Genomic DNA, 26,182 nt, shown 5'->3' with positions numbered 1-26,182 from the left:
CCGGTGTAAGTGGTGACCAATATGGTCGTGCGTATGATGCGCCAGGTGATTTAATAAGCTTGGGGGTCGAGATGGACCCGGGTGTTCGTGAGAGGCCGTTGGTGAAGTGTGCGACAGGTCTGGTGTGCGAAAAAGGAGGTGTGCGAGAAAGTCCGACTCTGGGGTGTGTGAGGAAAAAGTGCGTGCCAAGGAGTGAGGGTGCTGTCGAGAGTGAGTCGGTCGTAGCGCGTGTGCGAGGGAGCACATGGAAGCGCGTAGTGAGGAGTGTTACGGAGGGTGTAAAGGGAGAATGCACGCCTGTGGTGAGTGTTACAGAGGATGTAATGGGAGAGGGTGTGCGAGAAAGATGTGTAACGGACAGGTGCATGAGGAAAGACTGCGCTGTCGAGAGTAAGGGTGAGTGCGCGACCGAGAGTGGAGGTGAGAGTAGTGAGAGTGACATGGAGCGTGAGTTAGTTGTGACAGGTGAGCGAGGATGTACACCTGGAATGGAAGGATGCACACCTGGAATGGTAGAGCGTGTGTGGGAATGCACACTTGAGTTGGTCGTGAGGCACGTGGTTGGGTGTGCGAGTGAAAGCACACCTGTGATTGTCACAGAGGAGGTGACCGAGGAAGGGGCGCGAAGAGGTGTGTTGGTGAGGTGTGCGAACAACGAATGTGTGCCAAAGTGTTCGGTGGTCAGGTGTGTGACCAAGGCTGTGAGTGGAATGAGTGTACCGAGGTGTGTAAGGAAAGGTACGAGGAGCATGGGAACAGCTGGAGGTATGAGCAAGAAAGGGGTAGCGTATGCGTGTAAGCATGCAGGTGAAGCATCGACGGTAACCGGGTTAGCGGTAAGAGCGACTTTTAGCCGAATCGGGCCCTCGGTGCGTGCCGGGCTTCGCGTGCCGCGAGAACCAGCGGGGATCCGAGCCACGGCGGGTTCGAAAGGACCGCCGTACGCGATCCACGCTGGGCCTCGCTTTGAACGGCCGCGTCCGTGCTCCACGAGGCGGAGCGGGCAGCCCGATAGGAAGGGTCGTCATGGCGACCACTTTTTGTTGAGGCATTCCGGCAGGTCGAGATCGGGCCATGGGATGGCTCCGTGCCGAGATGGTGCGTGGGACCTCGGCCCGGGTAAACCTCCTTCCCTGCACCGAATGCGGGACGTATCCAGCCGCTGGCACCAAACAACCCGCATTCATGGCTTGGCTGTACGAAGCCGAGCTTTAGAAGGGAATTGGCACACCGAGAGGATCTAATAAGTAGACGGATGATGATAATAGTGATAGTGGTTTTGATACGAAATTTAGAATAGTGAATAGAATTGGCAGTAAATAGAAAATGTTTGATTTGTGGAATTTGGATGTGCAAAATTGATAGTGGGACCTCCCCGATGTGGAGGGATGGCAAATCCACCATCCCTCACAGCAAGGGGTGGGGGCAGATGCGCTATAGATAATTATGGGGTGTATGGCAGTGAAAACTAGCCCGGGTGGGTTAGGATATTGTGTGTAGGGATCTAGCGAAGATGACATTAGGTAACGTTAAGGTTAGTTAGTGACAAGGATACCTGTAGAGGGGACGCAGGTAGATTAGAGTGGATGATAATGACGAGGGAGCGCAATAGTTTTAAGGGACGACTGGGAAGCGCAAGTTTCAGAGGGGAGTAGTTAGGTGAGATGATGCTGTGTGAGAACTGGACAGGTGTGTGGAGCAGTGTATGAGTAGTGAGTGTTGTGGATCAGCGCAAATGCGCTTGGGGGAGAGAAGGGTGCAGGCGGCACCAAGTACGAGAGCACAGGTGTGCAAGTACAGGTGTGTGGAATACATGGAGTATTGGAATGAGTGGTGTGGAGAGAGTTGGAGTAAGTGGTACGGAGTGGTGTGCATGGTGCGAAGGTGTGGATGGGGGAAGAGTGGACCCCTTTCACGAGTACCCGGGGCGGGTAGTGTAAGTGTTAGGTAGAGGGTATAGGTAAATTGTGGTTGGATATTGGCATTTGTGGTGCGGTTGCAGAATGGTATTGTGGATGGGTGCATTAGTGTTGTGGAAATGGCTGGGCGTGTAGCCTGTTAGTGTGTGTAGTTGGTTTGGGCACTCCACCACTGTGAGGATGTCGGCCAGGTGAGGCCGCAGGTGGGCTCTGGGAGCCGTTAGTGTCAGTGGGTGCCTGAGGATCCTGGGTGTGGATCGGGCAGCCCGTGCCAGAGAGGGCACTGAGGGGGTGAGAGTGCGAGAGGGCCTTCCCCAGTTAGTTAGGTTAGGGTGAGGAGCAGGTAAGCTCGGGTGGCAACTACAGTGGTGGAGGTGTGCAGGTGGGTAGACCTGCTGGGAGAGCTACACGTCACAGCCCAGAAATTGTGCGAGGGCACCGGGAGATGAATCGGGGGAGTGAGACCCCAAATTGAGAAGCACCACAGTTCGGTCAATGGGAATTGGTTTTCAGAACCCATAGTGTAAGTTGGCCAATGGATTGGCAGGGAGAGACCCCGGGTAATGTAAAGTTGTTAAAGTCATTTAGGAGATAGTTAGGATTGATGAACCTGTCGCACCATACGCAGCCACTTACGTGAGGTGGTGATGATGACTCCACACCTGTGTTCCTTTGTTCTGTGTTGCAGGAAATGAGAATTGCTGTTTGGATTTGTGAGACACATCATGACGTGGATGAGACATTGGGGTGATTCCATCTCTCCCTCCCTAGGAGGGACTGATGATGAATTGGTGATGGCAAATTTTGATGTTGAGATTTGGAAATGGCAAATTTGATTGGTTAGGAGGGAGAGAAGACTAATTTGGTTTATGGGAGGAACGGGGAAGACAGTAGGGACGTTTGTTGATGTGTAAAGTAGATGTTTATGGGTAGTGTTGTGTTTTGTGGATACAGTAAGGGGTAAGGGAGGGGCAATGTAGGTTACCTGGTGGGGGGGGGGCGTACGGTAGGAACGTACCTGTCTCACCTGGTTCCCATGTGCCCCCAGTGTGCATTACCTTGTATTGCGTGCACTTTTGCACCCTTACCACCTTACTCACTTGTCTTATTTTGTCTCCCACCTCCGAGGATCTGGCTTTGGGGCAGAGAGAGAGGAGAGAGAGGTGCTGGTTCCACAGTTGTGGGCCTGTACTTCCGCTGCTTGCTGCCTGGATCGATACACCATATGGACCGCAATTTTTGTGGCCGCCCACAATGGACCGCAGTTCTTTTGCGGGCAAGCACCACCCGTTGATGGACCTCTGGGTCAACGTGGCACCTATGCCATACAGGTGAACCACTTATAGTTGGCCCCCCTGACGGCCACAATTTAGAAATGGACGCGGTTGGCGCCTTTCTTTATTTTTAAAGAAGCCAGAAGGCCAAGTGCACTTCAAGAAGGCAAGACCAGCGGCAGAACATCGGCCGGCTGCGACACCACCGGTGACCATGGACACTTGATTGTGCTTTTGTTTTTACTGAACACTTTATTGGTGCACCGGATGGTGCTGACTGTGTGTATGGGGTGGTGCTTTTGGTGCTTGGACGGGGTGCTCTGCACAGTATTAAAGGCCGTAGGGCCACAGGGCACTCGTGGGTTGGTGTATCGATGCTGGCATGCGTGCTCTCTCTCTATGCATAACATCTGCATGTGTTCCTCAAAGAACAGGTCCTGGATCGTAGTGTAAATATCAGTGTAGTCTTGTGTACATGATGCTCCCTACCGGCTGTATGTTTAGTTTGAGGATGCTTTCCGCGATTCGGTTATCCTGTGGGTGTGTTTCTGTGAGGAGAAGGGTGCAACGTCGCAGGGGGACATATTTACTCATTTGTGAACATCTGTAGAACTGTCGCACTCAGGGTTGAGTTAATAGTAGAGGGAACTACATCTGAGTGCCACACTAAAGTAAGTAAAAATTTATCGGATCGGGACGCCCCGAGGTAGAGAAGGGTGCAATGTTGCGGATATGAGATTGGCATCCATCCATATCCGCTTGTAAATATTCCCCTATTTCCCCAATACTTCCCAACTATCCCCAATCCCCCATTCCCTAGTCCCATTTTCTGTAAACAACACTCTGTAGACCCGACCTCCCCCTATTTCCCCCATTAAATGTCGCATCCAGGTCCACCGCATCTCACGTAGACAACTATAGGACATCTTGCTAGTTATTCTTAGTCTATGTCAGTTAAGGACTCGTTTCCATTAATTCTGACTCTTCGTTGCACCAGAATGTGATTGTATGGCACCGTTAGGAAGTTTAGGACCTCCCAATACCTCCCCGCAGCTCTTCCTCACGGTTCAGCAACAACAACAGCAACAGCAACAACAACAACAGCAGCGGCGGCACGGGGAGTGTGCGTCCTCACTCCGGCTTGGTTGGTGGGGGGTGTTGGGAGGGCACCATGCCTTTCCAACGAGCCGCCATCGACCATGTGCTCGACGGGGTTACCAAGTAGGGGCTCGCTGTCAGCTCATCAGGGGCGGAGCCCGGTAACCCCCGCACCCAATAGAAGCGGCGGACCGATCCCATCTGGGGCGGAGCCAACGAGCCGAGGGCGTGTCACTCCCCGCTGAGCATGCGCAGGAAGTGGGAGGTGACGTCAGATGCGCCCTCAGCTTGGACAGAGAAGGACGCCACCTCCGAGCGCTGTGACACCTCCCCGCATCTCTGGACTGGACCGTGCTTGATTCTGTCCCTGAGCCAAGGTGCACCTTGTGCTATCGACTGCCTGTCCTTCCCTGCCATCAATGTCAGTCTTGTTCCGTTTGTCTGTGGTCTGTCTGGGATAGATAAGATTGTGTCTAAGTGCCTATCTCTTCTGTGTCTTTACCTCATTGCCTTGTAATCTACCCCTTTTCTCCCCCACTAATTATATCCTCCTCCGGAGGTCTTGAGAACTGTACCCCTTGCGTCGTTTCATTTATCCCAGTCGTTGTGTCCTTTCCTTCATTGATTTAGCGTAGTGCGATTTGGCCAACGTTCGAGTGGAATCGGGTGAGTTGGGGGTAATCGGGTAAACTGTGCGAACACGGCGGCCATTCCGCTCGGCCCATCATAACATCTTAAGCCGTGTCCGTAACAATATCATTGCGATCGATTCAGCCGTTTTTGCGGTACCTTCAAACAGACGGACAGACAGACGGATGGACGAACATTTGGTGAATTATAGTAAGATAAACCACGTATAACACGAGGGCACCATACTGTAAACACAAACAAAAACAAGACCGGTCGTCTAACAACGGTGTAGCTGGGCTTGGATCTGGTATCCCCCCTCCCCCATCCCCCCCTCCCTCCCCACCTCCCCGTCATGTCACCAGATCCTCAGCTCTGATTGGTGGACATTCGTGAGGGACAAACATACATACACCGGATGGACAAACACCGTTTCCAGATGGCATTGTCCTATGGGCTTTGCTATAAAAATATGGCTGCTGAACCATGTGACCGATGACATCGTCAATCTTTTTTTTCCTCGACCAATTTATCCCTAGATCACGCCCGATAAATTTGATACTGATCGGATCAAGTGTTCTACAAAAATTATTTCCCATGGGGAGTACTTTGCAATGAGCCACTTTTCATTATTTTGTTTTTTTCCATGGAGTGGATTCAGAGATAGAGGTCGTCCAATTCAGAGATGGGCGCCATGTACTGTTTCAATTTTGATGATTTGCCTGTGATATGATTCAACGGATGTTTATATGAATCATTTAAAATAAAAAAAAGCCTTCAATTTCTGATATTTTGCCTTTTCATTTGGGCCTCCCAATTGTTGGATGACCTGCGCTGAGAGCCTGTGTTTCCCGTGCATGGACGCGGGGCCTGTGATGATCACCGACGGGGTTCAAGATCCGCTCAGGGCCAAGTTCCTAAACACACATTTTTACTTTCAGTTATTTTTCCCCTTGTGCGTATACGGGTCCGTATGGGAGCGCTCCATTTAGGAATATTAGGTTATTTTGCATTTTCTTGTTTTCCTGCATTTATTTTTATTAAACCATTGTTTATTGCATTTGAATTCCGAGTCGGGTTGAGTTGATCATCGGGTTCCAAGACGTCCAGTGGGATCCGTACAGGTAAGAGCTTCGCTGCCCTCTGCCCCCACGCGCATTAACTCCACCATAGTTGGATTGAAAGCCTCGGAGCATAAAGCTCGTTCGGCTATCCGTCCCCAGGGGGTGTTAACCCTGGGAACACGGCAACCTCTATATACAACGGTTGGTTGCATTTAGCTTTGTACATTGCCTCGTTTGTAAATCCCCCCCCCCCCCCCCCCCTCTGTGCCATTTATTTGAAATATACATATAAACCTGACTTGGCCTCTTGGGTAAATTTTGGCTGGCCTGGTTCTCCTGGGGTGATTAAGACCATTGAGGGCCAATTGACTACGGTGAGTCAACACCGTACATCGATTAGCAGTCAGGCTTGCTCGGCCTAATTTGCATACGATGAGGCACCTCATCGGTGTGATCTTCGATGGATTCGGACAGTATTGTGGCTTTTAGACATGTGATCCGGCGAGGAAGACCCCAGAGCAATTGAATGTTGCGGTATTGTTGATACGATGCGTCGGACTCGTACAGGCAACCAACGACGGTTACAATATATTCAGTCATGTTCAATCGAGACCGACTCGGTGCAAGAGCTCCTCCTCAGAATATAATTTGAGCTACTCCATTAAATCGAGCAGCCTGTCCCCAGAAACATGTTGGTGGCAGGTAATCAAATTAAGAGGATAAATCACCGAAACTCATTCGGCAAAATTGCAGAGAGGTCTGGGTGGTTTGGTTCCCACGAAGACAAAGCATCTCCATGGCTTTCTTTAATCACATCTCATGAGCAGGTTATAATCCCATGCACATAACATTCATGTCTGGCTAAAAGAAACACTGCTTGTGAACGATTCAACTGTAAGCCGGCAAGAATCATTAAGCGATGACCAGCAAACGTCACACTGAAAAACGACATGAAAAATCAAAACGTGTTCAGACAAGAACGGCACTCAGTAGAGAGCATATCTCGATTCGGATCTTCACCAAAATCGAATCGATTCTTCCTTGTCAGACACCCAACCTGTCCAACAAGTTTCGTCCAAATACATCCATAACTTTTTGAGATATCCTGCTATGTATCGTTTTTGGCCCTATCACCCAATGGTGAAGAATCACTTTAAAAATTAAATAATTCTCATATCCGAATCCATGTTCAGATCTTCACCAAAATCGAATCGAATCGTCCTTGTCAGACACCCAGGCTGTCCACCAAGTTTCGTCCAAATCCGTCTACACCTTTTTGAGATATCCTGCTATGTATCGTGTTTGGCCCTATCACCCAATGATGAAGAATCACTTAAAAAATTAAATAATTCTCATATCCGAATCCATGTTCAGATCTTCACCAAAATCGAATCGAATCGTCCTTGTCAGACACCCAACCTGTCCACCAAGTTTCGTCCAAATCCCTCTACACCTTTTTGAGATATCCTGCTATGTATCGTTTTTGGCCCGATCTCCCAATGGTGAAGAATCACTTAAAAAATTAAATAATTCTCATATCCGAATCCATGTTCAGATCTTTACCAAAATCGAATCGATTCTTCCTTGTCAGACACCCAACCTGTCCACCAAGTTTCATCCAAATCCGTCCACAACATTTTGAGATATCCTGCTATGTATCGTTTTTGGCCATATCTCTCAATGGTGAAGAATCACTTAAAAAATTAAATAATTCTCATATCCGAATCCATGTTCAGATCTTCACCAAAATCGAATCGATTCGTCCTTGTCAGACACCCAACCTGTCCACCAAGTTTCATCCAAGTCCGTCAACAACCTTTTGAGATATCCTGCTATGTATCGTTTTTGGCCCGATCTCCCAATGGTGAAGAATCACTATAAAAATTCTAGTCGCCGAATCTGGATGTTCACCAAAATCTATTTAGTCCTCGTCACATACACTATATCTCTGCCAAATTTCGTCCGAATCCGTAAACAACTTTTTGAGATATTTTGTTCACAAACGGACACAGACAGGGGTGAAAACATAACCTTCATCCACCTGTGGTGGCAGAGGTAATAAAAACATAAACAAGCCAAATGAATGAATAAAAACAAACATCGGAGGCCAAATTGCACACAAACACGTCAAGTCATGAGATGGAGTTTAACCGCCACATGCATCAAATGCTGGTGGTGGCCCCGGTCAACAACAAACACCGTGTTATATTAAATAATAAATAAAATGGAAGCACAGCAATGGCACTGCCAATTACTTACCAAGACCAGGACATGTTCTCAGGTCGAATTCCCAATTAGGTAAGGACAGGGACACATCATCGGGTCTATTGTCTCTCCCTGTCGTACAACACCTCACGGGTACATCACGTAGGCCGATCTGCTTGCGATTGCCCAATGAACTGTAATGTTCTTCTTCCTCTTCTTCTTCTTCTTCTTCTTCAACGATCACAATTGTTCCTGCACGTTCTTGTGGTGTTGGCCGTGGCATGATTTTGGCCCGAGTCTTTCACGAACTGGCTGTGCAGGCTTGACGTTCAACTAAGATTAGGGTGATTAAATTTGTAATTTGTCCATGGTGATTGCGATAGCTCACTTACATTTTGCGAAGGACACAGCAGGGTCTTTAACGGTAGAGTAGGCAAACACCACAGTTGGCCTTTAAAACGTTCCACACTTAGCAATGTCATAATGACTTTTTCAGCCTCCTCTTAAATATTCATCATCGCCAGCTTGCAATATCAGCATAAAAGCTCAAACGAGTGAACAAGCAGTTTACGGGAAGGTTAACATATGGGAAACAATCTCTGCAATTCACACGAATACTTACCCCGTCTCTTTGGTTACGATGATAAACCTGCACAGATCGGTCGTCGACCTCCTCTTAACCATCACCACCACTGCAGATGGCTCTCACGGAGTCATCAAAACCTAAGGAAATAGGAAAGCAGATCATACAACTGGTAAACATCTTGGGACACGTGATCACATTGTGTCCAAGTTGCTCGGTTGGAACAAAAAAAAAAAGAAGCCTTTTTGTTCCCGAGCCGGAATGCCTGCAGCGAAACTCCTGGTAACAGCAAAGGAACTTCTGGAGAAATCACGCGCCTTCGGTGTGACTGCGATCGGTTCGTTAAATCTCGGGCAACACACAAGAGCCTTTGACTTGACATCATCTCACCAGGACGACAACGATAAACAAAGAAAGCAATCATGCAACAACCACAATGCACTTTACTTGCTCACAAGCTGCATAGTCATGACCACTCTAGCAAGACCAATCCAGCCCAAAGAGCACCACATGATAACTAAACAACCACCAATGACAACAATAGGACAATTTGGCAGACAACCAATCGTACGAATTAATCACATTCAGAAAACAAATACTGTATTTTGGTCACCAGCAACGGTACCCGCCCTATGGGCGGGGCTTCAATTGGGAGGCCCAAATGAAAAGGCAAAATATCAGACATTGAAGGCTTTTTTATTTTAAACGATTCATATAAACATCCGTTGAATCATATCACAGGCAAATCATCAAAATCGAAACAGTACATGGCACCCATTTTGAAAAAAGATTGAATTCTGCAAAACGGAAGCGGCCGCTACACGTCTTTCTCAGTCGCACGTTTATGTGTGAAGAGTGCGCGCCGAATCTGTAACACAGAAGCGGCCGCTACACCTGTTTCTCAGTCGCTTTGCACACGCTGCCGTGTTACTTCGGAGCCGCATGTGTATATAGGAAGAGTTCGTCAGGAGTCGATCTACTCTCTCCTGGTACGTAGAATAAACAGTATTTGTAGAATTTCAACAAAAGCCACATCACTGTTCATATCGGTAAATATTATTCCATCCTGTTTGGAAAAAATGTAAAATTGGAAAATATAGCTTATTTTACTCCCAGGGGTCCCAGGAATACCCACCCAAAATATCGTTGCGATCGGTTCAGCCGTTTTTGCGGTACCTTCGAACGGACGGACGGCCATTGGGTGAATTATAGCAAGATATATATATATATATATGAATGAATGAACGTTTTAAGGCCATTTTTCCCCGCTTGAGCGGGGGTTAGCGGGGTTATACATATACATTATACATATACACAATGCATTCAGAAAGTATTCAGAACCCTTCACTTTTTTCACATTTTGTTATGTTGCAGCCTTATGCTGAAATCGTTTAAATTCATTTTTTCCCTCATCAATCTACACTCAATACCCCATAATGACAAAGAGAAAACAGGATTTTAGAAAGTTTTGCAAATTTATTAAAAATAAAAAACTGAAATATCACATTTACATAAGTATTCAGACCCTTTGCTATGACACTTGAAATTTAGCTCAGGTGCCTCCCATTTCTCTTGATCATCTTTGAGATGTTGTTGGCTTAGCGGTTAGGGTACCAGCTTGGGATCCTAGGATCCTGGGTTTGAATCCCGGTCGATCGCTGAATTAACGCCAGGGGGGTTGACTCAGCCTGTCATCCTTCCGAGGTCGGCTAATTGAGTACCAGTTCACTGGTAATTCCCTGTTTGTCGTAAAAGGCGACAAAAAGGGTTGGCGTCAGGAAGAAGCTGTAAAACATTGCTTCAAAAAGGGGACCAAAAAACAACAACAACCACGGTGCCCGAAAAAGGCCAACCCCCGCTTTGCTGGGAAAAATGGCCTCTAAAGGTGGTTATTTATCTTTGAGATGTTTCTACACCTTGATTGGAGTCCACCCGTGGTAAATTCAATTGATTGGACATGATTTGGAAAGGCACACACCTGTCTATATAAGGTCTCACAGGTGACAATGCATATCAGAGCAAAAATCAAGCCATGAGGTCGAAGGAACTGCCTGCAGAGCTCAGAGACAGGATTGTGTCGAGGCACAGATCTGGGGAAGCCGACAAAAAAAATCTCTGCTGCATTGAAGGTTCCCAAGAGCTCAGTGGCCTCCATAATTCTTAAATGGAAGAAGTTTGGAACAACCAGGACTCTTCCTTGAGCTGGCCGCCCGGCCAAACTGAGCAATCGGGGGAGAAGGGCCTTGGTAATAGAGGTGACCAAGAACCCGATGGTCACTCTGGCTGAGCTCCAGAGATCCTGTGTGGAGATGGGAGAAACTTCCAGAAGGACAACCATCACTGCAACACTCAACCGATCTGGGCTTTATGGCAGAGTGGCCAGACGGAAGCCAAACAGTTCAATCTTGGTTTCATCAGACCACAGAATCTTGTTTCTCACAGTCTGAGAGTCCTTTAGGTGCTTTTTTGCAAACTCCAAGCGGGCTTTCACGTGTCTTTCACCGAGGAGAGGCTGTAATCGCTGCCAAAGGTGCTTCAACTAAGTACTGAGTTAAGGGTCTGAATACTTATGTCAATGTGATATTTCAGTTTTTTCTTTTTAATAAATTTGCAAAACTTTCTAAAATCCTGTTTTCTCTGTCATTATGGGGTATTGAGTGTAGATTGATGAGGGAAAAAATGAATTTAAACGATTTCAGCATAAGGCTGCAACATAAAAAATGTGAAAAAAGTGAAGGGGTCTGAATACTTTCTGAATGCACTGTGTATATATATATATATATATATATACATACATACATACATACATACATACACACACACACACACACACACACACACACACACACACACACACACACACACACACACACACACACACACACACACACACACACACACACACACACACACACACACAAAAGGAATACCTGGGAAAAGAAATAAATAAACTGTAAAACAGGCTGGCCTTTGTGGTCTCCAAAAGTCCAAAGTTTAAAGGAAAATGTGTTTATGACCATTTAATCTGAAATGGCTACGATTTCAGAGCTCAGGGTTCGTGTTCCCAAGTCGAACCTGTGTGGTTCAAAGTTAAATAATACAACACAGGGTCCAAAACTGCTGTGAAGTGAACGATTCTGTGAAGAGGGATTCATAAAGAGCAAGTACAGCAATCGGTCGAGGGATTCATATAGAACTACAGCAGCACTCGGTGGAGGGATTCATATAGAACTAGAACGGGCACTCGGTAGAGCGCATACCTTCGCCGCAGCTACTTTTGTTGCCAAAATAAAAGACTACAAGATCTGTGTAGCAAAGCCACACCTACGATTGCGTTATAGTGATGACGTCCTGGATGGACATCTTCTTCTTCAGTCGCTCATAACTTTGAGTGAAATACGATCGAGTTAAAAATAGTCAGAATTTGAGCAAATCTGTTTCCCAAAATCTAATCAAATGTGTCCCGTATAATAACCAATCATCCCACCAAATTTCATGCAATTCGGTTGAATACTTTTTGAGTTATGCGATTAACATACACACACACAGACATACAAATAAATACACAGCGATCAAAACATAACCTTCCGCTTTTGCGAAGGTAACTAGAGCAGCACTCGGTAGTGGGATTCATACAGAATTAGAGTAGCACTCGGTCGTGGGATTCATACAGAATTAGAGCAGCACTCGGTCGTGGGATTCATACAGAATTAGAGCAGCACTCGGTAGTGGGATTCATACAGAATTAGAGCAGCACTCGGTAGTGGGATTCATACAGAATTAGAGCAGCACTCGGTCGTGGGATTCATACAGAATTAGAGCAGCACTCGGTAGTGGGATTCATACAGAATTAGAGCAGCACTCGGTCGTGGGATTCATACAGAATTAGAGCAGCACTCGGTAGTGGGATTCATATAGAATTAGAGCAGCACTCGGTCGTGGGATTCATACAGAATTAGAGCAGCACTCGGTCGTGGGATTCATACAGAATTAGAGCAGCACTCGGTAGTGGGATTCATACAGAATTAGAGCAGCACTCGGTCGTGGGATTCATACAGAATTAGAGCAGCACTCGGTAGTGGGATTCATACAGAATTAGAGCAGCACTCGGTCGTGGGATTCATACAGAATTAGAGCAGCACTCGGTAGTGGGATTCATATAGAATTAGAGCAGCACTCGGTCGTGGGATTCATATAGACACGAGAGCAGCACTCGGTAGTGGGATTCATATAGAATTAGAGCAGCACTCGGTAGTGGGATTCATATAGAATTAGAGCAGCACTCGGTAGTGGGATTCATATAGAATTAGAGCAGCACTCGGTCGTGGGATTCATACAGAATTAGAGCAGCACTCGGTAGTGGGATTCATATAGAATTAGAGCAGCACTCGGTCGTGGGATTCATACAGAATTAGAGCAGAACTCGGTCGTGGGATTCATACAGAATTAGAGCAGCACTCGGTAGTGGGATTCATACAGAACTAGAGCAGCACTCGGTAGTGGGATTCATATAGAACTAGAGCAGCACTCGGTAGTGGGATTCATACAGAATTAGAGCAGCACTCGGTCGTGGGATTCATACAGAATTAGAGCAGCACTCGGTAGTGGGATTCATACAGAATTAGAGCAGCACTCGGTAGTGGGATTCATACAGAATTAGAGCAGCACTCGGTAGTGGGATTCATACAGAATTAGAGCAGCACTCGGTAGTGGGATTCATATAGACACGAGAGCAGAACTCGGTAGTGGGATTCATATAGAATTAGAGCAGCACTCGGTAGTGGGATTCATATAGACACGAGAGCAGCACTCGGTAGTGGGATTCATATAGAATTAGAGCAACCCTCGGTTGTGGGATTCATATAGAATTAGAGCAGCACTCGGTAGTGGGATTCATACAGAATTAGAGCAGCACTCGGTAGTGGGATTCATACAGAATTAGAGCAGCACTCGGTCGTGGGATTCATATAGACACGAGAGCAACCCTCGGTTGTGGAATTCATATAGAATGAGAGCAAACCTCGGTAGTGGGATTCATATAGAATTAGAGCAGCACTCGGTAGTGGGATTCATATAGAATTAGAGCAAACCTCGGGAGAGGGATTCATATAAAATTAGAGCAGAACTCGGTAGGGGATTCATATAGAACTAGAGCAGCACTCGTGAGAGGGATTCATGTAGAATTAGAGCAGAACGCGGTGGAGGGATTCATATAGATTTGGAGCAGAACTCGGTGGAGGGATTCATATATAATTAGAGCAGAACTCGGTACGGGGATTCATATAAAATTAGAGCAGCATTCGGTAGTGGGATTCATATAGAATTAGAGCAAACCTCAGGAGAGGGATTCATATTAAATTAGAGCAGAACTCGGTAGGGGATTCAAATAGAATTAAAGCAGAACGCGGTGGAGGGATTCATACAGATTTCGAGCAGAACTCGGTGGAGGGATTCATACAGAATTAAAGCAGAACTCGGTGGAGGGATTCATATAGATTTCGAGCAGAACTCGGAGGGATTTATATAGATTTGGAGCAGAACTCAGTGGAGGGATTCATACAGATTTGGAGCAGAACTCGGTGGAGGGATTCATATAGATTTGGAGCAGAACTCGGTGGAGGGATTCATATAGATTTGGAGCAGAACTCGGTGGAGGGATTCATATAGATTTGGAGCAGAACTCGGTGGAGGGATTCATACAGATTTGGAGCAGAACTCGGTGGAGGGATTCATATAGATTTGGAGCAGAACTCGGTGGAGGGATTCATATAGATTTGGAGCAGAACTCGGTGGAGGGATTCATACAGATTTCGAGCAGAACTCGGTGGAGGGATTCATATAGATTTGGAGCAGAACTCGGTGAGGGATTCATATAGATTTGGAGCAGCACTCGGTAGTGGGATTCATATAGAATTAGAGCAAACCTCGGGAGAGGGATTCATATAAAATTAGAGCAGAACTCGGTAGGGGATTCATATAGAACTAGAGCAGCACTCGTGAGAGGGATTCATGTAGAATTAGAGCAGAACGCGGTGGAGGGATTCATATAGATTTGGAGCAGAACTCGGTGGAGGGATTCATATATAATTAGAGCAGAACTCGGTACGGGGATTCATATAAAATTAGAGCAGCATTCGGTAGTGGGATTCATATAGAATTAGAGCAAACCTCAGGAGAGGGATTCATATTAAATTAGAGCAGAACTCGGTAGGGGATTCAAATAGAATTAAAGCAGAACGCGGTGGAGGGATTCATACAGATTTCGAGCAGAACTCGGTGGAGGGATTCATATAGAATTAAAGCAGAACTCGGTGGAGGGATTCATATAGATTTCGAGCAGAACTCGGTGGAGGGATTTATATAGATTTGGAGCAGAACTCAGTGGAGGGATTCATACAGATTTGGAGCAGAACTCGGTGGAGGGATTCATATAGATTTGGAGCAGAACTCGGTGGAGGGATTCATATAGATTTGGAGCAGAACTCGGTGGAGGGATTCATATAGATTTGGAGCAGAACTCGGTGGAGGGATTCATACAGATTTGGAGCAGAACTCGGTGGAGGGATTCATATAGATTTGGAGCAGAACTCGGTGGAGGGATTCATATAGATTTGGAGCAGAACTCGGTGGAGGGATTCATACAGATTTCGAGCAGAACTCGGTGGAGGGATTCATATAGATTTGGAGCAGAACTCGGTGAGGGATTCATATAGATTTGGAGCAGAACTCGGTGGAGGGATTCATATAGATTTGGAGCAGCACTCGGTGGAGGGATTCATATATAATTAGAGCAGAACTCGGTACGGGGATTCATATAAAATTAGAGCAGCATTCGGTAGTGGGATTCATATAGAATTAGAGCAAACCTCGGGAGAGGGATTCATATTAAATTAGAGCAGAACTCGGTAGGGGATTCAAATAGAATTAAAGCAGAACGCGGTGGAGGGATTCATATAGATTTGGAGCAGAACTCGGTGGAGGGATTCATATAGAATAAGAGCAGAACTCGGTAGGGGATTTATATAGAATTAAAGGAGAACTCGGTGGAGGGATTCATACAGATGTCGAGCAGAACTCGGTGGAGGGATTCATATAGATTTGGAGCAGAACTCGGTGGAGGGATTCATATAGATTTGGAGCAGCACTCGGTGGAGGGATTCATATAGATTTGGAGCAGCACTCGGTAGAGGGATTCATATAGATTTGGAGCAGCACTCGGTGGAGGGATTCATATAGATTTGGAGCAGCACTCGGTAGAGGGATTCATATAGATTTGGAGCAGAACTCGGTGGAGGGATTCATATAGAATTAGAGCAGCACTCGGTGGAGGGATTCATATAGATTTGGAGCAGAACTCGGTGGAGGGATTCATATAGATTTGGAGCAGCACTCGGTGGAGGGATTCATATAGATTTGGAGCAGAACTCGGTGGAGGGATTCATATAGATTTGGAGCAGCACTCGGTGGAGGGATTCATATAGATTTGGAGCAGCACTCGGTAGAGGGATTCATATAGATTTGGAGCAGCACTCGGTAGAGGGATTCATATAGAATTAGAGCAGCACTCGGTGGAGGGATTCATATAGAATTAGAGCAGCACTCGCCTCGGTAGAGCACATTCCTCCGCCATGCTGAACAGCGTATGACAGCTACCTTTTGTATCCAACGATAGGCTGGATCTGGATTCGTACCTGAACCAAAATCTAACCAACCTGCGCACCAAATTTCGTCCGAATCCGTCGAAAACCCTTTGAGTTATCTTGGTGAGACAGACGGGGGTTAAAACAGAACGTCCGTCCACCTTGTTTGCGCAGAGGTAAACAAACATTGTTGACGTGACGCCTCAACCTCGCAACTCATTTCATTATGGAAACAGATACAAAACAAAGATCACGTTGGAAACACACCTCCATTGAAGTGTCAATAATTGACTAGTGCGTTATCCGTGAAATATCCGTTCCGACAGACACTCGCAGTGTGACTGATGAGTGATAAATCGTCCGCAGTTTGTCCAACATCGCGGAACGAAACACCAGAAACATTAGAAGACGAACGCGGCTATTACGTAAACGAAACGGTAAACAACAAAAATCTCACAGCTTCCCTCTTCGTCCTTAACGCAGCTTTGCCGCCGCCGACACGTCACACGTGGCTTGCGCAGTCAGCTGTTTGTACCCGCCCTGCGGCCACGAGCACGAGGTGAGTACCGCTACCGTCCGCAGCACCGGGGTTACGCCCACTATCGAAGACACGCCCAGCACAGAAAAAGAAAAAGAGGAAGAAGAAACCCCTCCCCAACGAAATTCCATATGAATCCTTCAGTCTTGATATCACTTTTCAGCAAAAATCACGTTTCGGACTACGATTTACCATTACTCGGACTAATATTGGTTGTGGTTGCAAAAACTATAAACAAGAAAAGGTATGTGGCTCCAACCTGAAAATTGCTCCCGAAAGATGTGAACCTGGTGGTGAAATAATACGAAAGCTAAAAGTAGTGCCATTTGTGAAACTTATAGAAAATGAGAGTTCATAGAACACCTCACCCCACAGTCTTGAGAAATAAAGGACACGAGCGGAAAATTTGATTGGTCGAAATGACGTAAAATGCCATAATACGTTGCACAAATACTGCTAAACGGAAGGGTTTTGAAAGTGCCAAAAAGGCGATTTGTGTTCTACAGTGTTAAACTATATAATTCAATAAAAATAAAAGAAATTTTTTAGAGATTGTAGAAAACTTATTTGGAGGTTTACCACCGCTGGTGCACCGTCTTTTACACCACTTTATTTCACACATTACATTAGATATTCGTGCCTGCTGTTTGTGTCCTTTATGACATCCCTAAAAACGAAGTTTCCCGCTTCGAATGATTTTCAATTTTGTTTGACTGCACAGCGACTGAAAACAATTCTCTCTCTCCTCCATGTCTGTACGCGATCTGTACAAGATTCCATACAATTTGCCAAATTCAGAAACAAAGTACATACTGCTAAACCGCAGGTTTGTTTTGCGATTGGCGTTCAAAATTTAACATTTCATGGAAATCAAGTTGTTCCTCAATCATAAACTGACGTTTGTAGTCAAACAGACAAAGCGAACCAAGGAGAGTGGGTTGGATAATTAAGGCAAAGTTGTGCTAAGAGGGCCTCAAACATGACAGTTTGGAAGATAATAAATTCAAAACTACAGCAACAAGTTTAATTAATGTAGATTAATAAAATGCAGACAAGACAGCATTACAACGCCATCTCAGACTCACTCGGCCCCGAAAACACAACCGGGTAGTGATGAAGTCCACCAAATACCAGTTTGAAGACTTGCATCTGGACAAGATGGTTGTGTTCTCTTAAGTGGAGTGGATTGGCATCCTCAAAAAAATGAGTTCAAATCCCCCACTGGATTGTGGGTAAAAACCCTACCAGCTCGTTGACACTCACGGCAGCAGGGTAGGAGGAATCTTCCTGTCACACCTGGCCAGATCTCCATGAGCGATGCCAGTCCAGGCGGCAGGGTGGGAGGAATCTTCCTGTCACACCTGGCCAGATCTCCATGAGCGATACCAGTCCAGGAGACAGGGTGGGAGGAATCTTCCTGTCACACCTGGCCAGATCTCCATGAGCGATGCCAGTCCAGGCGACAGGGTGGGAGGAATCTTCCTGTCACACCTGGCCAGATCTTCATGAGCGATGCCAGTCCAGACAGCAGGTTGACCGGTCCTGGAAGCTTCCCGTCAATGACTAATCAAGATAGGGCTTCAACGGAGAAACAACAAGGAAGTATGCAACAGGGACTTTATTTCGGCATTTAATAGTAATAAAAAACACTTTACAGCACAGTTTGAGCCAAAACCTTTGTTCAATGTTGCATTGAAGTCAAACATGAGTTATGGAACAAATCCATGTGCTGTAGGCCCACCATGTTGCCCAGACTGGCACTAAGAAAGGACACAGCAGCTAGTGCACTTAAAAGCAGGGGTAAACGGCAACACAGCATCATTGGGATGGACCAACCCAAAAACGGGGCGAGGGCTTGTAGTAATCGCGGCATTTGGAAGGACGGTGAAAGCAAGTTCTAATGGAGGCAATTGTAGTACCCACACTCTCCCCCAAGCACAACCATAGCGTGCCGCGCGACCCGGGAGGGTACCGTAAAGTTATAGTACAAATCAGCTTCGGGTAATTTACGCCTTAGCAAAATGTGCTCCTGACATTCTCACTTGCTTCCAATCATCCGATGATTAGAACAATCTTCTTAAAAAGTACAACGTACAATAAAAGGTGACAAAATGCTTATTAGCACACTAACAATATCTTTCTTTATAAAAACAGACTTGTGGCAAACATATCAAATTAAATAAATGCTGCGCTACCTATCTGATAAAATTGGCGCATAATAAATATTACTTTGGGTTATCACACATTAGTTACAAAACTACCTGCCCAGGCATACAGCACAAGTATAAATAGCTTTAAATACAATGCAAGCATTCTTGCTTGCCTAATACCTCAGCGAAGATGGGGAGGAGCAGGAGCGCAGGGGAACGAGGGCCGGAGATTGAGAAAGGGCATGGCATTTCATTAATTATTTTGTACACAAAACACAGCCTAACCTGTGATACCAAACTGTATAAAACTTTCTGAAATGGGAACCGAGAGGCAGAATGTACCCTCTTAAGACCTGTGCTGATAAATGAACACACACGACATTGACTGTACAAAATTTCAATGCAGGACAAGGAAATCGTTTAGAGAGGCCCACAACCATTTTTTCAGGATCTTCAGTGCCATTTTGGGTCGGGGAGAATAGCATGTTTAATCTTGTGCCGACCCCACAGTCTCGCAACGTAAGAAGCCACAGCAGGATAAAGGTACACACCTTCACTTGACGACCTGTTGTAGTGTTTGTTTAGCCTATTAAGCAGAGAACAGAGCAGGAGTCTGTGGCAATAGGTGCGGGGGGCTGAGTGAAAGGTCACTCTTAGAACACATGCCTAACTCGAAACAAAGCAAGCAAGCAAAACAACATTTGGTCCCTGTTAAAATGAACCCAACACAGAAATTCATCAGAAAAGCCCAATCGGTGAAGACTCAAAATAAATTGTTACGGGGTCTGGGAGAAAAACAAATAATTACTATATATAAATATATATAAATATATCTATATATCTATATATATATGTATATATATCTATATATATATACGAGGTGTGTTCAAAAAGTATCCGACCTTTGTTCATAAAAAATACTCGTATCCAGATACAACAAACTTACACTAATCTCCTTCAAAGTAGTCCCCTTGGGCTGCCACACACTTCTCCCAACGGTTCTGCCACTGTCGGAAGCAGCGCTGGAACGCCTCTTTTGGGATGGCGCGCAGCTGGTCCGTCGCATTCCGCATGATGTCTTCTCTGGACTGAAATCTGGTCCTTTTCAGGGGCATTTTCAGCTTGGAGAAAAGCCAGAAGTCACACGGAGCCATGTCGGGAGAGTAGGGAGCCTGACGAAGCACTGGTGTGTTGTGTTTGGCCAAGAAACTCTATCAAATGTGAAGAATGGGCGGGTGCGTTATCGTGATGGAGCTGCCAATTGCCCGCTGCCCACAGGTCCGGCCGTTTGCGTCGCACAGCGTCACGAAGGCGACGCAGAACCTCTTGGTAATACTCCTTGGTGATGGTTGTGCCGTGTGGTGCGTACTCGTGATGAACCACGCCACTGGAGTCGAAGAAGACGGTCAGCATGACTTTGACATTGCTGCGGACCTGCCTTGCTTTTTTTGGCCTCGGGGAAGTTGGATGCTTCCATTGTGATGACTGCAACTTGGTTTCTGGGTCGTACCCATAAACCCAGGACTCATCGCCAGTGATCACTGTGTTGAGGAAGCTGGGATCGCTGTTCACAGTCTCCAGCATGTCCTGTGCGATCTCCAAATGGAGTTGCTTCTGCTCAATCGTTAGCAGCTTTGGTACGAACTTCGCTGAGATTCTCCTGAAGCCCAAATCCTCCTTCATAATGGCATGAACGGATCCAATGCTGACGCCCACCTCGTCTGCAAGTTCTCTGATCGTGATTCGACGATCCTGCATCACCAGGGTCCTCAATTGGTCAATGACAATCTCATTTCGGGATGTTGAGGGCCTACCCGAACGTGCTTCACTCTCCACTGATGTGCGGCCATCTTTGAAGCGGTTGTACCACTCCTTTATCTGTGTGGTGCTCATTGCTTCGTCCCCGAAGGCCTGTTGAATCTTGCGGATCGTTTCCACTTGGGAATCGCCACGCTTTACACAAAATTTGATGCAGTAGCGTTGTTCAAGTTTTTCCGTCATTTTGTCAAAAACGAAAATCCGACGGCGCTCACTTACACTTCTCACTCATCGGCGGTCTGCCGTCGAATGACAGCTTCTGCAGGTGGGAAAAAATTCACGCGTGCGCATTAGGATCGCCTACATACGTGCACCAATCAACGCCTCCCTAGCTTCATTTGTTTACGCACGACAAATTAAGGTCGCATACTTTTTGAACACACCTCGTATGTATATGTGTATGTATATATATATATATATATATATATATATATATATATATATATATATATATATATATATATTACAGTGGGAATAGGTACGAGAATTGGAAGAAACTCATAAATACCCGAGTTCGCTCGACCAGATGATGATGATAATGACAATGACAGTGGGTAATCAAATCACACAAGGTTCGAAGCAGTAATTTTCATGAGACCGCCACCCAACATGCATAGCTCGGCAAAACCTCCTCAAATCTTTGTGCCCATACGGAACACATTAGGTCTTCCGCTCAGACTGCACACCGAATCAGAACAAAACCTAGTGGGTTCCATTCGGGGAAGGCAATGAGGCATTCGGGCACAATGTGTAAGAAGAAGAAGAAGAAGAAGAAGAACAGGGAAGGCAGGCAGTGATCTGCACCTACTCCAGGGTTCAGAATGCATGGCACATGACGTTCTAAATATTAAGGTACACCCATTTCTCTGTGGGTTTAACAAGAGGCCATCCCAGGGCTACTCGGTGTGCCATCTTAGATGAATAAGCGGCAGTTGAGCCCTAACACCTTCCAAAATATAGATTTCTCGCCATTGGAACTTCCAGGTTAATTAGCCATACGCACAGTCAGATCGAGTCTGTCCACTGAGGGTGCGTCGAATCAGGCTTGCATTCTTAGGAGGTGTGCACCTTGTTGCCAGCATTCTACCTACCTCCGTACAACTTTGTAACAGAATAGCAGAGTCAACCTCAAATATGCGATAATACAAAACCAGCATTATCAGATGAAAAAAATATAAATATTCCAATGCTACTAAATTAAAATTCAATAAAAACTTTAACATGTCTAAAAAGGCAGGTCATTGGTTAGCAATATCGTTAGCTGTACCCCATTCCCGTGTTAGTGCTGACGGTCCTGTCACTTGTGGAGTCAACTGTGCAACACTTGGTGAAAAGAAACCAGAAAAAGCTTGTGCTTTTATCTGCTGAAATACCGTGCACGAGTTTTCCACGTCAATCATGACTCATTACAATTAGGTATGCTCAGAAGCCAATAATGTACAGAAGAGAAAAATTTCAATTTTAACCATCATCAAACACTGGCGAATTCAAGCAAAATGTGATGCATCTATCAGAAAGAAAAACAAAAAATAATTAAAAGGAAGTCAAAACCAAATGTAATGTGCTAGCGGGATGACTTGACATGCACGTATCATAGTTTATAAGACAATCCCAAAGGGAAGGCTCTATATTTTGTTTGCTTGTATGTTTATAAAAAGGAGACTCTTGCCGACACAGGTCCTGAGTGCCACTGAAGGTGCGTTGCATCCACAGCGTCACTGTTGCAGGCAAAAAGCGGTCGACTCTGCTCCTCGTCTCTTTGTGGCAGAATACAGCAGGCATCGATGAGCAATGTTTCTGCATGAGAATTCACGTTGCTAGATTGTTTTTCCTGTTTCGGCCAGTGTGTGACACGGGCAGTGCAAAAGGAATGGCCCAGGAATCATCTCTCTGGCTGGCTACAGCAGCTGGCCTTCAAAACGCAGCCAATGCAGACCTTGGCGGCAGTATCGGACCAACTCCGTCATGGTGCTGTTCAGTGTGAGCGAGCCCATCAGCTGATCCAAATCGCTGAAAAACTCTGTAGGGAGAAGGTAAAGGAGAAAGGGCGATGTACGGCAGGTGTATCTGACTCGTGTTTCAAACTAATTATGCAAAAAAGGCAAAGTGGGTTGAACGAGTGGGTTGTGGGAGGGTGGAGTGGGAGTGGGTTGAAAGGCAACGGTGATGGCCTGTTGGTGAGGATGTGAATGAGATCCCAGTGGTTGTGGGCTGAAATCCAGCTGAAAGCAGCACTGATTGGACTATAATCTTTAGGAGGTCCATCGAATCTCAGGAGAATTGCCACATTACCACTGCATTAACAGTTAAAAACGCAGCTAGCTCATTCATGACCTTCATGCTGGTATAATCTGCATGCCCCATCTGGTTTACTCTCCCTGTGATACTAGTCCACTCATCATAGTTTATTTTTTACTTCCTCGTTTTGTTACAGGAGATCACTCTGAATTATTGTGGGTCCGACCCATTTTGTACTTGACACAAAAATAAAAACCCCCAAAAAACCTGTGCAACAAGAATAAAGTAAATAAAGTACGACTTACCGTGGTTCTCCTTGGTCAATGTCTCAGCCTGCTCCCAATGGTCAAAGCCATACAGGAAGTTATTTGTGATTGTGACATGACTGGCAGCCATCTGGTGGATACGCTGAGGAATAGTAACTGTCGCTTGACCTGTAAATGGAGACAAAGACACCCCGATGTGCTTGTGAGGATATCATCAAAAAGTCAAAATAATAATAAATAAATAAATAAAACATGATAATAAACATACCAGTGGTCTCTGTAATGTGCTTAATTATACTTAACTATTCGGAAGCTCGTGGTAAAAATACCATGAGAGAAAAATAAAAAATAAATGGATTAGCCTATTAAATATACTGTATAGAGTATTTTGAAATTCCAAAATCATCATATTTCTTAACAGCAAATATAGAGGCACATTTCTTAACAACGAATAATAATAATCAAAAAAAAAAAATCGGGAGTGATTGAAGCAGCGGTCTGTTCCCTTATACACCTTATACCCAGGTTCAATTTTTGGTCGGACTGAAAAAAGTAAAATTTTCCCATCGGTTTGGATAAATTTGAAGCAACTTTTGCTGAATTTTTTTTTTTCTCTCTGATGAGCGTTTCTTTGTTTCAGGATGTGACAGAGCATTAGCCTATTATATATATAATAGTAGAAAAGCCCGTCATTAGGGTTGAAACGATTTATTTGAGGGTACAGCCTTGTGAGTGTGCCAAAGTCTGACGGCTCGGCCTTACGCATTTTGGATCATCTGGGTCTTTTGGGTCCTCTGGGTCTTTTAGGTCCTCGGAGCCTTTTGGTTCTTTAGAGGGGAACCCAAACGCTCAGACCACCTCGACGCTAATCTATCCTTTGATACCCTACAAAATAGATATGATGTGCCTTTTTAGGATTGCCTATTTATTAAGTGAGTAATTTTGTGAATAAAAGCAGAAATCTTCTTCTTCACAATTAGCCGTGACGTCGCACCAGGAAGGCGATCGCCATTTACAGATTGTTTACGGGTTACATCGTGGTAAGATTTAACTCAAACGGCGAATAATTTTCGAATTTCTACAAATATGCCGGGTCAATGCATCCTTGGTGGTTAGAGTAATACAAACCGAGATGGTTTCATACAGTCATGGCCAAAAATATTGGCACCCTTGCACTTTTTTCAAATAACTCACAATTTTCTCGAAAACGAAGTTGAAATCGACGAAAGTATTTGGTCTCCACAATTCTTTATTTCACTGTTAATATTACAGAACCTTTGTTTTTTATTCAGAAGTTAATATATCCTTTAAAATCAGAAAATAAAAAGCAATGTAATTGACAAAATGATTGACACTCTAGACTTAATCTTTGGTAGCACAGCGTTTGGACAAAATAACTGCAGCGAAGCGCTTCCTATAGCCATGAATGAGCTTCCTACACCTAGCTACTGGCAGTTTGGCACACTGTTCTTGTGCATACTGCTCCGGTTCTCCCAGATTTGAAGGGTGCCTTCTCCCAACTGCTGTTTTCAGATCTCTCTGCAGGTGTTCAATGGGATTTAGATCTGGACTCATTGCTGGCCACTTCAGAACAGTCCAGCGTTTTGTCTTGAACCATTCCTGGGTGCTTTTTGAAGTGTGTTTGGGGTCATTGACCTGCTGCAAGACCCATGACCTTCGACGGAGACCCAGCTTTTTGACACTGGGTTGAACATTGCGCTCCAAAATGCATTGGTAATCTCCTGATTTCATGATGCCATGCACACATTCAAGGCACCCAGTGCCAGAGGCAGCACAGCAACCCCAAAACATCACTGAACCTCCTCCATGATTAACTGTAGGGAAGGTGTTCTTTTCTTTGAAGGCTTCATTTTGTTTTCTGTAAACATAGAGATGATGTGCTTTACACAAAAGCTCTAATAAGGTCTCACCTGTCCACAAGACATTCTCCAATAATGATTTTGGCTTGTTCAGGTGTGTTTTGGAAGACTCCAGTCAGGCTTTCTTTTGTCTTTCTCAGCAGTGGGGTCTCCGACCATAGAACCCCCTTTCATCGAGTTGGCGACGGATGGTGTAAGTTGAAACTGTCGTACCTTGTGTCTGAAGGTCAGCTTGAATCTGTTTGGCAGTTGATTGAGGTGCTTTCTCCACCATTCAAACAATCCTTCGCTGCAATATTCGATCAAGTTATCTCTTGCGGCCACGTCCCGGGAGGTTGGCTACAGTGCCATGGGCCTTAAACTTCCTGATAACATTGCGTACGGTGGACACAGGAACATCAAGTTCTCTGGAGATAGACTTGTAGCTTTGAGATTGTGCATGCTTGGCTACAATCTTGTGTCTGACATCCTCAGACAATTCTCTGGTTTTCTTTCTTTTCTCCATACTCATTGCTGTACACACAGTGACACAAAACAGCAGAATGACTCCTTTTCTCTTTTCAAACTGGTTGAATGAGTTAATTTTATATTGCAGGCACCTGCAACTCACCAGAGGTGAGTTCAATTCCAAAGTAAAGGAGAATCACCTGCTTGAAATCAAATTATTTCTAACAACTTCTAAAAGGTGCCAATAATATTGTCTGGGCCATTTTAGGATTTCAGTGTGGAATAAGCTAAGATTTAGTAATTTATTCAGCTTTTTTTGTTTTGGTCCAATGCAAACCAAAGAAATACATGTGTGGATGCCAAAGGATTTTTTTATTTCAACAATTCTCTGGAAGAAATGCTGCATTATATTTGAAAAAAGTGCAAGGGTGCCAA

General features: G+C 45.3%; 2 protein-coding genes across 4 annotated transcripts in view; both read right to left on the bottom strand.

The window, feature by feature from the left end:
- The window catches only part of LOC137417267 (formin), a 147,030-nt gene extending 130,117 nt beyond the window's left edge, over positions 1 to 16,913 (bottom strand). Inside the window, exons 1-2 of the mRNA XM_068103106.2 lie at positions 16,868 to 16,913; positions 8,810 to 8,910 (exon numbers count right to left, since the gene is read on the bottom strand). The gene's annotated coding sequence lies outside the window, so the exon portion shown is untranslated. The remainder of the gene's footprint in view (positions 1 to 8,809; positions 8,911 to 16,867) is intronic.
- A 1,638-nt stretch (positions 16,914 to 18,551) lies between these two features.
- The window catches only part of LOC137413438 (AF4/FMR2 family member 4), a 156,510-nt gene continuing 148,879 nt past the window's right edge, over positions 18,552 to 26,182 (bottom strand). For all 3 annotated transcript variants that reach the window (XM_068098849.2, XM_068098851.2, XM_068098850.2), the window contains exons 21-22: positions 23,460 to 23,588; positions 18,552 to 22,936 (exon numbers count right to left, since the gene is read on the bottom strand). In XM_068098849.2, the coding sequence (XP_067954950.1) occupies positions 22,815 to 22,936; positions 23,460 to 23,588 (251 nt within the window). In that variant the 3' untranslated portion in view covers positions 18,552 to 22,814. The remainder of the gene's footprint in view (positions 22,937 to 23,459; positions 23,589 to 26,182) is intronic.

Source organism: Myxine glutinosa, chromosome 12 (genome assembly GCF_964187855.1).
Source record: "Myxine glutinosa chromosome 12, kmMyxGlut1.1, whole genome shotgun sequence".
Taxonomy (NCBI): domain Eukaryota; kingdom Metazoa; phylum Chordata; class Myxini; order Myxiniformes; family Myxinidae; genus Myxine; species Myxine glutinosa.
This window is presented reverse-complemented; position numbering and strand designations above follow the sequence as displayed.